The 14,630-nt window shown below is 44.9% G+C and overlaps 1 protein-coding gene across 1 annotated transcript; it reads left to right on the top strand.

Moving 5' to 3' along the window:
• The first annotated feature begins 9,519 nt into the window (after positions 1-9,519).
• RETN (resistin) lies at positions 9,520-14,423 on the top strand. Its single transcript, XM_075577271.1, has 4 exons — positions 9,520-9,589; positions 10,184-10,236; positions 12,130-12,351; positions 14,218-14,423. Exons 2-4 carry the CDS (start codon positions 10,188-10,190, stop codon positions 14,340-14,342), a joined length of 396 nt encoding a protein of 131 aa, XP_075433386.1. The 5' UTR covers positions 9,520-9,589; positions 10,184-10,187; the 3' UTR covers positions 14,343-14,423.
• The last annotated feature ends 207 nt before the right edge of the window (positions 14,424-14,630 follow it).

Here is a 14,630-nt window from a genome sequence, read left to right as displayed (position 1 = left end):
AAGTACGGCCGCTATGATGGGCAGTCTTCCACAAGATAAGCAATTAAAGATGCCCTGGTTCAAGAGATCCTTCCTGAGTGAGTCTGGAGTTATTCCCCAGGAAGATGCACCAAGGAGTTCCCCGTTAGATACTCCTCCCTGCCACTGTAGGGATCCTGATGGGGTGGAGGTGCTGTACCAAATGTGAGTAGGACTCAGAGCACACTACCTCAGACGCCTGTCATGGTGATATTCCCCACTAACACCCAGTGGGAGACTCAGGAGCCCTGTAAGCCAGCAGGTGCACCACAACGCTCATACATGTAATTGGGAGCAGATTACACCCACAGGAGCCAATATGAGATTGGGTTGGGGGTCTGTCCGTTACATACAAATAGAGGGTACAATGGCACACAGGATGGGAACTGGAGTATTGTCAACAGGAATAATTCTAGGTTCAAAAACTCTAACAGAGAGAACTAATTCCAATGTGAGGAGCAGCAATATCACAAATTTTGATTATCCAATAGGTTTCCAGAATTAGAAGAGGTACAAAGTGACAATGAAATTGACCAAACCACTTTTTTATTTTCAAAAGATCGAGAACAGGAAAAACATGAGGCTGAACTGTTATCTGGATAATCCACCCTCAGAAACTATACCCAGACCTCCCACAAAAAAGAGATCATACTCAGGAGAGGTAAGAGAGGTAGGAGAAACCCCTCCCTTCAAGAGAAGTATCCAGAGCCAGAAATACTAAGATCTAAAGGTATCTTTATCTACACTAAAAATCGATCAATGTCTGTGTGATGTCCTGTCAAAGGGATTTTCCATTTCTCCCACTAGCAACTCTAGTGAATTTGAACTGTATATTGACCTACATAAATTCCTTAGGAAATTGACTTTACATAGGCACTTCCAGGCATCATCAAACGAAGCAATGACAAATGAAATATAAACTAAATTCTGTCCATTTGATGACCCTTTGGACCAACAGGTATTTCGAGACTTAGAAAGTTCATTCAGAGAAAATGAGTCAGAACCATGTAATATTACCAATTTTTCACATTCGAGTTTCAAACCGAAATCAGTATTCTTTACCTATCACGCTAGAGGACAATATGTTCAGTAAACTTGTAGGACAGGAGTTTAAACATTTATGTAAAAAAATATCAAGAACATCCAATTCACATTCCTATTCTAATTTAAAACAGATGGAAATTCCGGCCTTGAAAAATGTACGGTCTAACCTTGACATTGTGACACAGGCTCAGTACCACAAGATCACAGGCTCAGTACCACAAGATTGGCGTAAAGCAGATGTGGTGCCTATATTTAAAAAGGGAGCTAGATCACAACCGGGAAATTACAGACCTGTAAGCCTGACTTCAATAGTAGAGAAACTACTTGAAGGTTTAATACGGGATAATAATGGAAAACAAAATTATTAGTGTAGCTCCCGGAAAACAGCACGGGCTACTAAATCTTCCTACTACTGTGGTAAGTCCTGTTAAAGGCAGGCCCCAGTAGTAATCATGGGTTTTCCCCCTTGCAAAGCCCTGACTGCTTGATTAATACAAGCCTGTCTCTGCTGCCGGCCTGTGCAGAGGGGAGGTCTTGTTGATGTCATGAGGGGCAGGGCTGACCAAACTTAGTAGCGGTTCCTGTGTGCTCTGTAGTCAGTCTGTCTACCCCCTGAGTTGCGAGAGGGGTGAGTCTGCTACTCCCTGAGTTGAGAGAGGTCAGAGGAGATGTTGGAGTGTTTGGCTGGACCGTCAGATAGTAAGAGAGAGTGTAGCTAGGTTCCTGAGGAGTAGGGCCTGGTAGATCAGAGGTGGATCCATGCCTCTCACCATGCTTAGGGGATGAGGGAAGAGCTAGCCCCACCCGTGGCACCCTTGGCTGCGGGTGGAGGCAGGGAGAAGAGATACCCTTCAGACCATCATGCGGAGAACGATCTGGTGGGAGAGGAGGAGGAGGCATATCGTGTACGTGTATTGCTGTGCTGCTATTACTGATCTGCCGACAGTGAGTACAATAAAGACTCTGTGCCTTCAACATTGTGCCAAGTGATTCTGGAGTGTTCACCCCGGGACCAAAGGGGGTTCTTCTATAAGGGTCTCTTCCCACATCCCTGGGAATTATAGGAGATGGAGGCACTGCACCATTAAGACCACATGGAGGCCAATACCTCAGAAGCCTGGTCCTGTCTCCCCCATAACATCGCAGGAAGCTCAGGCCCTCCTGTATCAACAGGTATGCACCACACATCACCATGTAATCCGCCCTCACGCACCCTAGATACATCAGTTGAGTCTAGGGGGGGGGGGACAAGGGTTACATTTGGAGGCGCTGCTGAGATCATGGATGCCAGGACACGTCAGGCTTACAGCACAGCGGAATGGGCAGAGTAGATGCACTCTCCGTGCAGGTGCTGGAGGAGGAAGGGTGCGATTGCACAAACCGGGGATATTCAGGGGAGCGTAGCCTCCCACACAGTACGCCCTGGGCGCCCGTAGAAGGTAGCGTGACGAGGGGTGAAGTAGCTAGAGCTTCCCTAGTCCCTTGCGGCAGGTAGCGTGAGGCAACTGGGGAGGTCATAGCGATAACCAATCCGGTTACCATGGCCCAGGGCCCGCGTTACGAGTAGCCAACAGGCTGATCATGGTTATATCAGAAATTTCTTATCAGAAATTAAAAACAGACCCTACCAAGCCTTTTAAATTATTGATTAAACAACAATTTGGTAAGGCATACAGTATGGGAATTCCGAAAAAAGTCTGAATTTGATTTTATGTTCATTCCTTCTCCCACAGTACCTATTTTTTATACGACAGATACACAAATTCCTCACCAATGCCACTGACCGTCCTATTATTTCAGGTATTAATTCGTTAACATCCAATTTGTCACAGTTTTTAGATTATTATTTACAGTCACCGGTATCAGAACTTCAATCATATCTTAAAGATACCACAGCAGTATTACAAATATTGAAGTACTTTCATTGAAAGACTGGGTACAGGATGGCCACCATGGATGTGCAAGAACTCTATACCAGTATCCCACACGTGGAAGGCTGTCCAGCCATTAAACCCTTTTTGAATCAAAACAATCTGTTACCACCAACAGAGATTTAATTTATTTGATCATCTATTGAGTTTGTACTAAGAAACAATTATTTTATGTTTTATGCAAAGTATTATTTGCAAACTCTCGGTAGAGCCATGGGCACGACATTTGCACCATCCTTTGCAAATCTATACATGGGATTGAAGGAGTCTAAAACAGTAAATAGTGTACCTCCACAGTTAATATTGTGGTGGAGGTACATCAATGATGTTCTCATCATTTGGGAGGGAAATGGAAGTTCTTTATTGTACTATGTATCAATTAATAAAGGGGATGGACATTCTGACTTATGAGGAGAGGCTAGATAAATTAGATTTATTTACATTAGAAAAGAGGCGTCTAAGAGGGGATATGATAACTCTATACAAATATATTCAGGGACAATACAAGGAGCTTTCAAAATAACTATTCATCCCACAGGCAGTACAAAGGACTCGGGGCCATCCCTTAAGGTTGCAGGAAAGGAAATTTCACCAGCAACAAAGGAAAGGGTTCTTTACAATAAGGGCAGTTAAAATGTGGAATTCATTACCCATGGAGACTGTGATGGCAGATACAAAAGATTTGTTAAAAAAAAAGGTTGGATATCTTTTTAGATGGGAAAGGTGTACAGGGATATACCAAATAAGTATACATGGGAAGGATGTTGATCCAGGGATTAATCCGATTGCCAATTCTTGGAGTCAGGAAGGAATTAATTTTTCCCCTTAATGGGGTTTTTTTTTTGCCTTCCTCTGGATCAATAAGTAAGTATAGATATAGGATAAAGTATCTGTTGTCTAAATTTAGCATAGGTTGAACTTGATGGACCTACGTCTTTTTTCAACCTCATCTATTATGTACAGTAACTATGTAACTATGATACGTGAGGCCTACAAAGGTGGCGGTGTGGTAATTCAAAATAGGATAGATTACTGTGCAGAGGCTGATCATGGTTATATCAGAAATTTCTTATCAGAAATTAAAAACAGACCCTACCAAGCCTTTTAAATTATTGATTAAACAATAACAGAGATTTAATTTATTTGATCATCTATTGAGTTTGTACTAAGAAACAATTATTTTATGTTTTATGCAAAGTATTATTTGCAAACTCTCGGTAGAGCCATGGGCACGACATTTGCACCATCCTTTGCAAATCTATCCATGGGATGGAGGGAGTCTAAAACAGTAAATAGTGTACCTCCACAGTTAATATTGTGGTGGAGGTACATCAATGATGTTCTCATCATTTGGGAGGGAGATGGAAGTTCTTTATTGAACTATGTATCAATCTTGAATTATAACATGTATAATTTCAAATGGAGTTGGGAAAATAGTGAAAATATCATACATTTTCTTGATCTGGAGAAATATATTAAAAACAAAACTATATGTACTAAAACACTTTTTAAGGAAACAAATGTGAATTCCTATCTACATTCCTCCAGTTGTCACAGTAAGCAATGGACTAATAATATCACTTACAATTAATTCCTCAGACTTAAAAGGAACTGTACCCATGAAGAACAGTTTCAAGAACAAGTAACATTCCTTAAAGATAGTTTCCTCCAGAAAGATTACAAGGAGGACCTTATTAATCACTCTATTATTAAAGCCAACAAAAAGAAACAGAATGGTCTATTACAATATCGGAATATATAAAAAAAAGAAATGACCCTGATAACAATATTGATACAGTACTCAGCCACAAATAGGAGCTATGCCTGTCAGTTTGGATGCAAATCGCAGAAAGACTAAAACCTCTACAGGAGTGAAAAAGTTTCTGATGTTTGTTATACAGTACAAGGGTGCCCATACATCCATTAAAAAAACTGTTAACAAGCACTGGAATGTTCTTGCCCTCTGTTAGAAAAAGACCCCAAGTAACATTCAGAAAGGCCGAGAATCTAAGGGTTATATTAGCCCCAAGCCAACTAAGACCTTCCAATCGGGAACCCAAAACGTTGAGAGCCCATTTTGAAATATTGGGTAACTACAGATGTAATAAATGTAAGACCTGCAAACACATGTTAACAGATAAACATGCCACTTCATGTTACCAAAGAAGGATATACAGTAAACAGTTTTATTAACTGCTTCACCATGTTTATGGTTTATCTCATTCAATGTGAATGTGAATTAGATTGTAGCAAAGTCAAGACCACAATGACAGCTTAGTAAAACAATTAGTAAGTATTGTATGCAACTAATATATTTTTGAGTCTCTCTAGGCATGGGTCAAATTTGAAAGTGCACCTACTCGAGACGAGGTTAAGGGTCAAGCAATTCCTACACAAGCATGCTCTTCATCCCAGATGTAAAGGCCCTTTCAAATACTACTCACAACCATAGCCAAGGTGGAAAGACCTAGAGACACAGCTGCTACATAATAATCCCTGCCAATAACCAACGGAGGAGAAAGACACAGGCAAATGTCCGGGCCTCAACACATGAACTTTGAACTTTTTAATAATCCTTTTTTCTTTACAGTTTTTATTACTTTAAATAAAATGTATATTCTATTAGGTTTGTGTAAGTAGTGTACACACAGAGATGATAGGGTAGTAACAGGTGTATTTTGTTTAGTAATTTTTATTTTGTTTTTATTGTCTGTGTATAGTATATATGAACATTTTTTTCGTCACATAATGGAATCCTGGTAAACAAAGCCCACATCTTATGTGCAATGTACCCCAATGTACTATCCATACCCAATAAGTTGCACCCCAAGAACAAGAGAGTTACATTTAACCCCTTGGGAAAAGGACAATATGTTCAGACACTTATAGAACCATACTGTATATGAGAAATTGGTTACGAAGGGTGTAGAAATACGAGTTTACCCTAGGGAAGTTATTGACTCTGTGTTAGAAGGCCAGATAGAAAATTACCCTGCAACTAGACCAGGTTATGTTATTTGGGAAAAGTGGTTCCCGCGTTTAAAGGTAGAGATGAGGGATGGGATTCGTTGGGACTTGGTGGTTGGATTGGTTCTCTGGAAGCGAAGCTAGCGTATGTTTTTGTGTGTGTGTGTCTGTCCTACTCATTGCTCTCTATGTATGTGTTAAGTACAGTAAAACTTTGGTCCAGAAGTGCGCTGCAATCCCCCACCAACACTATGCCTCTTTTCGGTGATGATGTCGGCAGTCCCCCAGAAGAAGAGACCAAAGAAGAAATCAACTGGGTCGAGATAATGGCCGGAAAGGAATGAAGTTATGCACAAAAGGACCACTTCTTGATCCAGCAGGACTATGACATGGTTAACTGTTCTTTAAATATACTGTTTCTTAAGGTTATGGGGTGGGACTGAGAAGATTGGATATAATGATATGAGGAAGGTGGGAGGTCACCCAGGGGCATGAGTCAACCACAAGGACAAATCATACATTTTGACCATAGCAAACATTTTGCTGTTTTGCCATTCTGAGTAAATGCAGTATGAAAGATGCGTGCGAGGAGGATGTTTGTGCAGTCGCTCCCAGTAGAAATTAGCCCCCAACAATTCTCAGAAATCCCTTTGCCACCACAATGTGCTAGTCTTTTCCCAACAAAAGGAGTGTGTTTGCTATATGATAGATTTAATGAACTAACTGATATTTTGGATAAAGTCCTTAATCACACCACATTAGCCATTAATGCTTTTAATCAAGAACAGGTACAGATGAGGTTTATGGCCCTGCAAAATAGAATGACTTTGGATTACATCCTTGAATCAAAAAGGCGTTGTTTATGCACTAATCAAAGAACAATGTTGTGGTTTTTTTTATAGCATGGGAGCCTCTGGTCATTGGTGGGTGGGTAGGTTCCCTAGGAGCGAAGCGTCTGATTGGATGTATATGTGTATTGATTGCTCTGTATGTGTCACTTGCAGCAAAGCTCTGCTGCAGAAATGTATCACCCCCTCTGCCCAGGCGATGCCTTTATTACCAGAAGAAAAAGAAGAAGAAAAAAGGTAAAGTCAGTCCCGTGCTATGGCCATTTGATGACAGAGATGAAGAAATCAATTTGGCTGATATTCTGACTGACGGTATAAAACAAGGGAAAGGGGGGAGAAGGGAAAAAGCTCCCGCATCAGCTTGAAGTAATGAAGTAATAAATGGTGTAATCAGACATTTCATCCGGTGCAAAAAGGGATAAAGAGGTCATAAGCAAAAAACAAACAGAAAGGTATCCTCATGAATGCACTCAGATGGATATAGTGAGGTAAGTGAAATATAGTTAAAATTAATTTAATGAATAGTAAAAATATATTTGTACAGAGGGGCGTGGTAAGAAAGTCCAAGACCACCCCCTAATGACATAACAAAAGAAGCCTCCACATCGAGTCAGTAGGGAAGAAGACCTAAGGAAACACTACAAATGGCCAAATGATATATAGGCTAGAGTATGTAAGGATTAATTCCAACAGAAAAAAGTACCTGCATGCAGTAAAGATGTACTATTATCTAAAAAAAACGGCAGTATAATAAAATAATATCTACCGGTACTGAGTCTAGAGGAATATAATCAAATAGCACAAAATAATTACCAAAAAATGGCCAATCTAAAGTACAAAGCTAGTGTCACATATTAGTGTACATGTATAACAGCGTGTAGTCACAACACAAGCACACGTTGGTAAATAGTGGTTACCTACATACATAAGAACATCATAATCCATAAATGAGGACAGTACAGTGAAGAAATAGGACCCTAAATAGGGCTAGCATAAAATATGCATATATAGAGCCCAGAGGCACGGTTCAGTGACCGTATCCAGTTTTAGCCTCTTAAACCATAAATATCATAAGCATTCACAAGTATATGAGAAGTAAATGTGTATAGGATAATATGGTAGGGTCATCACAGATCATCACAAGTAAATACAAAAAGTAATAAGTATCATACTAGAGTCCTCAAAGTAAAGTCAAACACTTAGTGAGTACTGTATATAAAATAAAGTGTAAGAACACATGCTGGTAATGTGTGAGTGCTGCAATATCATAGCACTCGTAGTAGGTACTGTATTAGAAAAGCACAGACAGCAGTAATCATATTAGTTGTCAATTGCCACTGTAACACGGAATCAAAGTACTCCTGAATAAACCCCATAAAGCGCATGATAACACTATATTGCATAAGGGGATAGCTGAGAAACAATGTACTTAGCTTAGTTTCAGTTCATTGGAGCTGATTCATACTGCCCATAGAAGATACACAAACAGGAGCTCCAGCAACAACGTAGCTGGCGCGTGTATCCGTGTATCGAGTGCTGCGGCGTGACGTCACGCCATAGGGTCACTACGGGCCAGCTGTCCAATAGGAAAGCTTCTTCTCCTGCTCCGGTCGCATGGTCCCAGCTCACAGTGCAGTATGGAGTCCTGCAGCTCCCGCGCGGGCCCCACACTGACGCTGATGCCGCCCCCGCACCTCTGCTTACCTGTTCAGATGTCGGCCGCGGGCTTCCAGCAGGTAAGTAAGAGAAACTTTTCAACTACCCTGACATTACCAGGGTACCAGCAGCCGGGTCCGAGTAATTTCCGGGTTAGCTGAAAAGCGGCCGTGTAACGCCGGGTACCGGGTAGTATCCGGTACCCGGTACATCACTACTCCTGACGAAGCACGCAAATGCGAAATGCGTAGAGGTCGTGTGAGGTTGCTGCACGCGATTCCATTCGTGGAGCATCAGACCGGTAGAGAGAGGTATCGGCATAGCTGACGGAGATTGCGGTCTGGATCCTCATCACCTATCCCGGCGGCTGCCCATCCGGATCTCCCGTTCCCAACTTCCATTACATTTAATCACAACATCGTAAATCTCTGTCTCCTATTATACATATTGTTTTATTATGTAGTGCTTTGGAGGACTTTTTTCAAATACACATATTGTACCAAACGGTTTCTCAGTGCGCTTTCTGCCTTTTCTTGCTTTTGTCCAGGGAGCAATCTGATTGCCAATATTTGGAGCCAGGAAGGAATTTATTTTCCCCCTTGGATATTTCACTGGGGTTTTTTGTTTGCCTTCCACTGGATCAATATATTGTAAGTTTGGATATAGGATAAAGTATCTGTTGTCTAAATTTAGCATAGGTTGAGCTTGATGGACGTACGCCTTTTTTCAACCTCATCTACTAAGTAACTATGTAACTTTGTAAGATCAGTATCCCTCCATAGACTTTAATAGGTTCACCTTATTACAACAACTGCCCCCACAGACTTTTAATAGAATCACACTATAACACAGATCAGCTGCCCTCATAAGATCACCCTATACATTAAGAGGATACTCAGATACTTGGAACCATTATTGGGTATTCCCTCAAAACCTGTCAGGTCACTGCCTCTGAAATGGCAGGGAGGGCACTCCCTACACTGCCAGAATAATTATATGGGATGGCACAAGTAAACCCTGTGGCAATTCCCAAGGGAACACACCCTATAGGGTGGTAATAGCAGAGGGAGTATATATAAGGGGTAATAGTGCAGAAGGTGCAGTGTCTGTACTCTGTAAAGGGAGGTGAGTGAGAGAGAGAGAGAGAGAGAGAGAGAGAGAGAGAGAGAGAGAGAGAGAGAGAGAGAGAGAGAGAGAGAGAGAGAGAGAGAGAGAGAGAGAGAGAGAGTGTGTGTGTGTGTGTGTAAATAGCAGAGAGCAAGGTGCCGTGTATTTGCGTTAAAGCATAATTTTAGTGGATTAGCAGAGGTGTGTTTAAATGGGGTTGTTCAGATGCATATAGTGTAATGTCTGTGTTTGGTTTGGGGTGAAGGTGTGTGAGAATAGCAGAGTGTTCAGGATGGGGGTGTGGGTGGGAAGCACAGGAATAGCAGGGCTACAGGGCAGCATTGTATGTGGGATAAATACAGAAATAGCATGGGATAAATACAGGAATAGTAGCGGATGTAGGATTGAGGTGTGCAAGAACGGTCAGTGTAGGAATAGCAGAGGCTGCAGCAGGACAGGGTGGAGGTGCAGTGACGGAGCTGTGTGTGTGTGTTAGGGTGTCACTACATTTATAGCAGAGTGGGCTGAAAGACGAAGGTGTGTGTTTTAGGGGGGGTGTTGAAGGGCTCGGTGCTGGAGTAGCAAAGTGTTCTAGTTTCTCTCTCATTGCAGAAAGATGAAGTCTCTGTCGCTCCTCGTCTGCTGCCTCCTCATAGCATTATCCAGTAAGTAACCTCTAGGACTATTCCCCTACAGAGCCTGGAACCTCTAGGACTATACACCTTTGTTTGTGTGTAGTCCTAGAGGTGCCAGGGTCCAGTAGGACTACAAAACAGTTCCTGTTATGTCTAGGAGTATGTACACAAACAGGGCCTGCTACCTAGGACTGTACCCACACAGAGCATGCCACATCTAGGACTATACACCAAGCTTGTCACCTCTGCAATTGTAAACACAGAGAGCTACCACACGAGACTATACACACACAGAGCCTGCCACCTCTGTGACTGTACACACAGAGCTTGCCACCTCTGGGACTTTACATGTACACACACACACAAACACACACAGCCGGCCACCTCGGGGACTGTATACACACACACAGCCTGCCACCTCTGGGACTGTACACACACACACACACACACACACACACACACACACACACACACACACACACACACACACACACACACACACACACACACACACACACACATACACAGTCTGCCACCTCTGGGACTGTACACACACACATAATGCCTGCCACCCCTGGACTGTACACACACATAATGCCTGCCACCTCTGGGACTGTACACACACACATAATGCCTGCCACCTCTGGGACTGTACACACACACATAATGCCTGCCACCTCTGGGACTGTACACACACACATAATGCCTGCCACCTCTGGGACTGTACACACACACATAATGTCTGCCACCTCTGGGACCAGGGCCGGCTGGGATTATTGCGGGGCTCGGTGCAGGAACATGTGGTGCGGGGCCTCTTACCTTCTCCTTCGCAATCTCTTCCTGTTGGGCCCTTCATCATAACGCTGCAACATCAAATGGCGTCGCATTGCCGCAGGGCATCCCATTGTCATGGCTATGTGATGCCATTTGACGTTGCAACTCCATGATGAGGAACGCTTCAGGAAGAGATCACGAAGGATAAGGTAAGAGAGTTACAGAGGACCCGCGCTCTCCCCCGGCAATCAGTTTAATTGTTTTGTGGAGGAGCTCGAGGCCTCTGTACAGTGGGTCTTGGTGCAGTGGTACCGATGGCACCGCCATCACGCCAGCCCTGTTGTCAGCGGCGGATTTGAAAATCCGCCGCCTCTAGGCACTTAGCTGTGTTGGCTGCCTCCTTGCTGCCATGTCCACAGCGTCATTTGATGCTGGGTTTCCAAAGGAGATAGAGCGCGGCAGGACACAAGTAAATGCATTCCCATTAGGTCTGATAGGCCTGAGAGCGCAGACATTTTTGCTGCCCCCAAATTTTGCCACCCTGGCCTGGGCCGAATGGGAAATCCGCCACTCACTGCCTGTTTTACACACAGAGTCAACCACCTCTGGGACACACACACACATACACCTGGGACTATATTCTTGAACTGCACACACACACAGCCTGCTACATCTGGGACTGTTCACACATGCACACACACACACACACACACACACACACACACACACACACACACACACCCTGCCACCTCTGCGACTGTACACACACACACACACACACACACACACACACACACACACACACACACACACACACACACACACACAGCCTGCCACCTCTGGGACTGTACACACACACACACACAGCCTGCCACCTCTGGGACTGTACACACACACACACACACACACACGCACGCACGCACGCACGCACGCGCACACACACACACACACACACACACACACATCCTGCTATCTCTGGGACTGTACACACACACACACACACACACACACACACACACACACACACACACACACACACACACACACACACACACACACACACACACACACACACAGAGCCTGCCACCTCTGGGACTGTACATACACTCTCAGAGCCTGGCAGCCTGTGTAACCTGTATCTTTCTGCAGATGCTCAGTTCTGGGGATGGGGTGGAAATTCTGGAGGACCAAATAACTACCCAGGAGGAGGAGGACCAGGAGGAGGTAATCATGGTGGAGGAGGAGGTCCTGGATCTGGAGGTAATACTGGATACCCGGGAAGTGGAGGAGGAGGAGGAGGAGGAGGAAGCTCAGCGAAACTAGTCTGCACAGACAGCAAAGGAAACGGGGCCACCGCCAAATGCCAAAGAGGTAAGTGGATATCTCAGCACCTCCTTTTGGGGATTTTACCCCTTCCTAAGGGTTGACAATTAGGTCCTCCCCTTGATAGCCTTTTATCTACTCCCAATAAACCTTTTTACCTCGCCCCCCTGCGGAGCATTTACTGATCCCACAGAGAATTGCTTTACTCCTCTCCTGCAAAGCATTGTCAATTCCCTTCCCTGCAGTCACTTAACCTCTCCTTCAATCCTGTCAAACTTCACAATCTCTCCCCAGTTCATGCAGAACACCACGTCCTTGTTTCTTAAAACCTGCAATGCATCAATTAAACTCCCAAAAACTTGCAGAAGGATTCTTCATTTATCCCTGAGACCTGCAGAGCATCACTTAATTTATCCCTGTGACTCGCAGAGCATCAATTAACCCTTTGCCTGCAAAGCATTGCTTATTTCCTTCCCAAGAACAAGAGATCATCACTTAACCACTCCCCAAATCCTGCACTATATCACTTAACCCCGCCCTGCAAAGCCACACTTAATTCTGCTCACTGAGCCCCACCTAAAAGCTTATCACATGACCTCGGCCTGAGCAGTGCCAGATTAGGACCCTCTGGGCCCCTAAGACTTTGGGGACCCTGCAGCATTACCATGACAACTCAACGCTGCAGGACGAGGGCCGCAACGGAAATGGGAAGATTTATAAATGAGAGAATCTGCTTTAAATCCTATTTTTTTAGGAGAGGGAGACCGGGGGCAGTGAATGCAGGAGAGGGAGACAGGGTGCAATTGGTGCAGGAGAGGGAAACAGGGGGGCAGTGGGTGCAGGAGAAGGAGACGGGGGGCAGTGGGTGCACGAGAGGGAGACAGGGGCAGTGAGTGCAGGAGAGGGAGACAGGATGGCAATTGGTGCAGGAGGGAGACGGGGACAGTGAATGCAGGAGAGGGAGACAGGGGGCAGTGAGGGCAGGAGAGGGAGATAGGAGGGCAGTGGGTGCCAGAGGGGGAGACAGGGCAGTGGGTGCAGGAGAGGGGTCAGTGGGTGCAGGAGAGGGAGACAGGGGTGCAGGAGAGGGAGACAGGGGGTGAGTGGGTGCAAGAGAGGGAGATGAGGGCAGTGGGTGAAAGAGAAGGAAGTGGGGGGGCAGTGAGTGCAGGTGGGAGGGAGAGAGGCAGGGGGTACAGGAAGGAAGGCGAGTGAGGAAGTGCATACAGGGCCCTGTTTAAGGTTAAGTCCCGGTGGTGGCTGCTGTATATGCCCCTGGCATCCTGGCGGTGCGTGCACAGCTTTAAACCGCGATCTGCGGTCTGTAGGGAGCAATGGGAGGTACGGGGGGCATAGCCAAAATGGTGGGGGTGCAGCCCAGCAGCTCAAAGCACTGCGCTCCCACTGGTCCCTCATATTGGCTCCCAGCGCAACACGTGACCACATCGCCACACGAGAACACAATCGTGTTGTCTTCCCTGCTGGCTGACGTGCCTCTGCACTGCATGAGCCAACACGCAAGACACTGAGACCTGTCTAATTCAAGTTAGTGACTGGTGTGTGGTGCGCACGCCGCTGTTGTTGCACGCGCCGCACCACACACCAGTCAGCCTTTAAAACAATTATCTCAGCCTGGCCCCATTCTGCCTCCTGCTAGGGACAGTTGTCCTGCTACTCCTATTGTTGCGACCCCGTTTGCCCCCCTAACCTTGAGGATTCCTAGGCACGTGCCTAATGGCTAATCTGGGCCCGAGAGTGTGACTCCCTCCCTGCAGAGTGTCCCTTCCCCTTCTTGCTGTCAGAGTCCGTCAGAGCCCTACAGTGTCACGTAAACCTCTTTCCGGGACTCACAGAGCGTTATTTCATTTCCCTGCTGCATAGCGTTGATTAACCTATCTCGCTTTGTTCTTGCAGGATACACTCTCGTGTCCTGCTCCTGCGGTAAGAGTTGTGGCTCATGGAATGTTAAGGACGGGAACACCTGTAACTGTCAGTGTAAGGACATGGACTGGGCCTCAGCCCGCTGCTGCAAGGTCTAATCTGGCGACCTTCTGTATTTCAGGCGGAATATTGTTTTGTACATTTTTTTTTGCTGCAAATAAAAAGGCATTTAAAACAAATGAACTTCTGTCTGCATATACACAGTACACATCACATCCTCAGCTCCCAGGCTCCCCGTATCTACAGTATATAGAAAAGCGTGTTGTTTGGTGCTCTAAAAGAAGAACTGTGGTAGAAAAATAATAATGCTAGGAAAAACAACCGTATATTAATTGAATGTCCAAAAGGATATAGCCTGGTTAAAATGATCCCACAATGCAAAGCAG

This window comes from Ascaphus truei, chromosome 20 (assembly GCF_040206685.1).
Source record: "Ascaphus truei isolate aAscTru1 chromosome 20, aAscTru1.hap1, whole genome shotgun sequence".
Classification (NCBI taxonomy): domain Eukaryota; kingdom Metazoa; phylum Chordata; class Amphibia; order Anura; family Ascaphidae; genus Ascaphus; species Ascaphus truei.
This window is presented reverse-complemented; position numbering and strand designations above follow the sequence as displayed.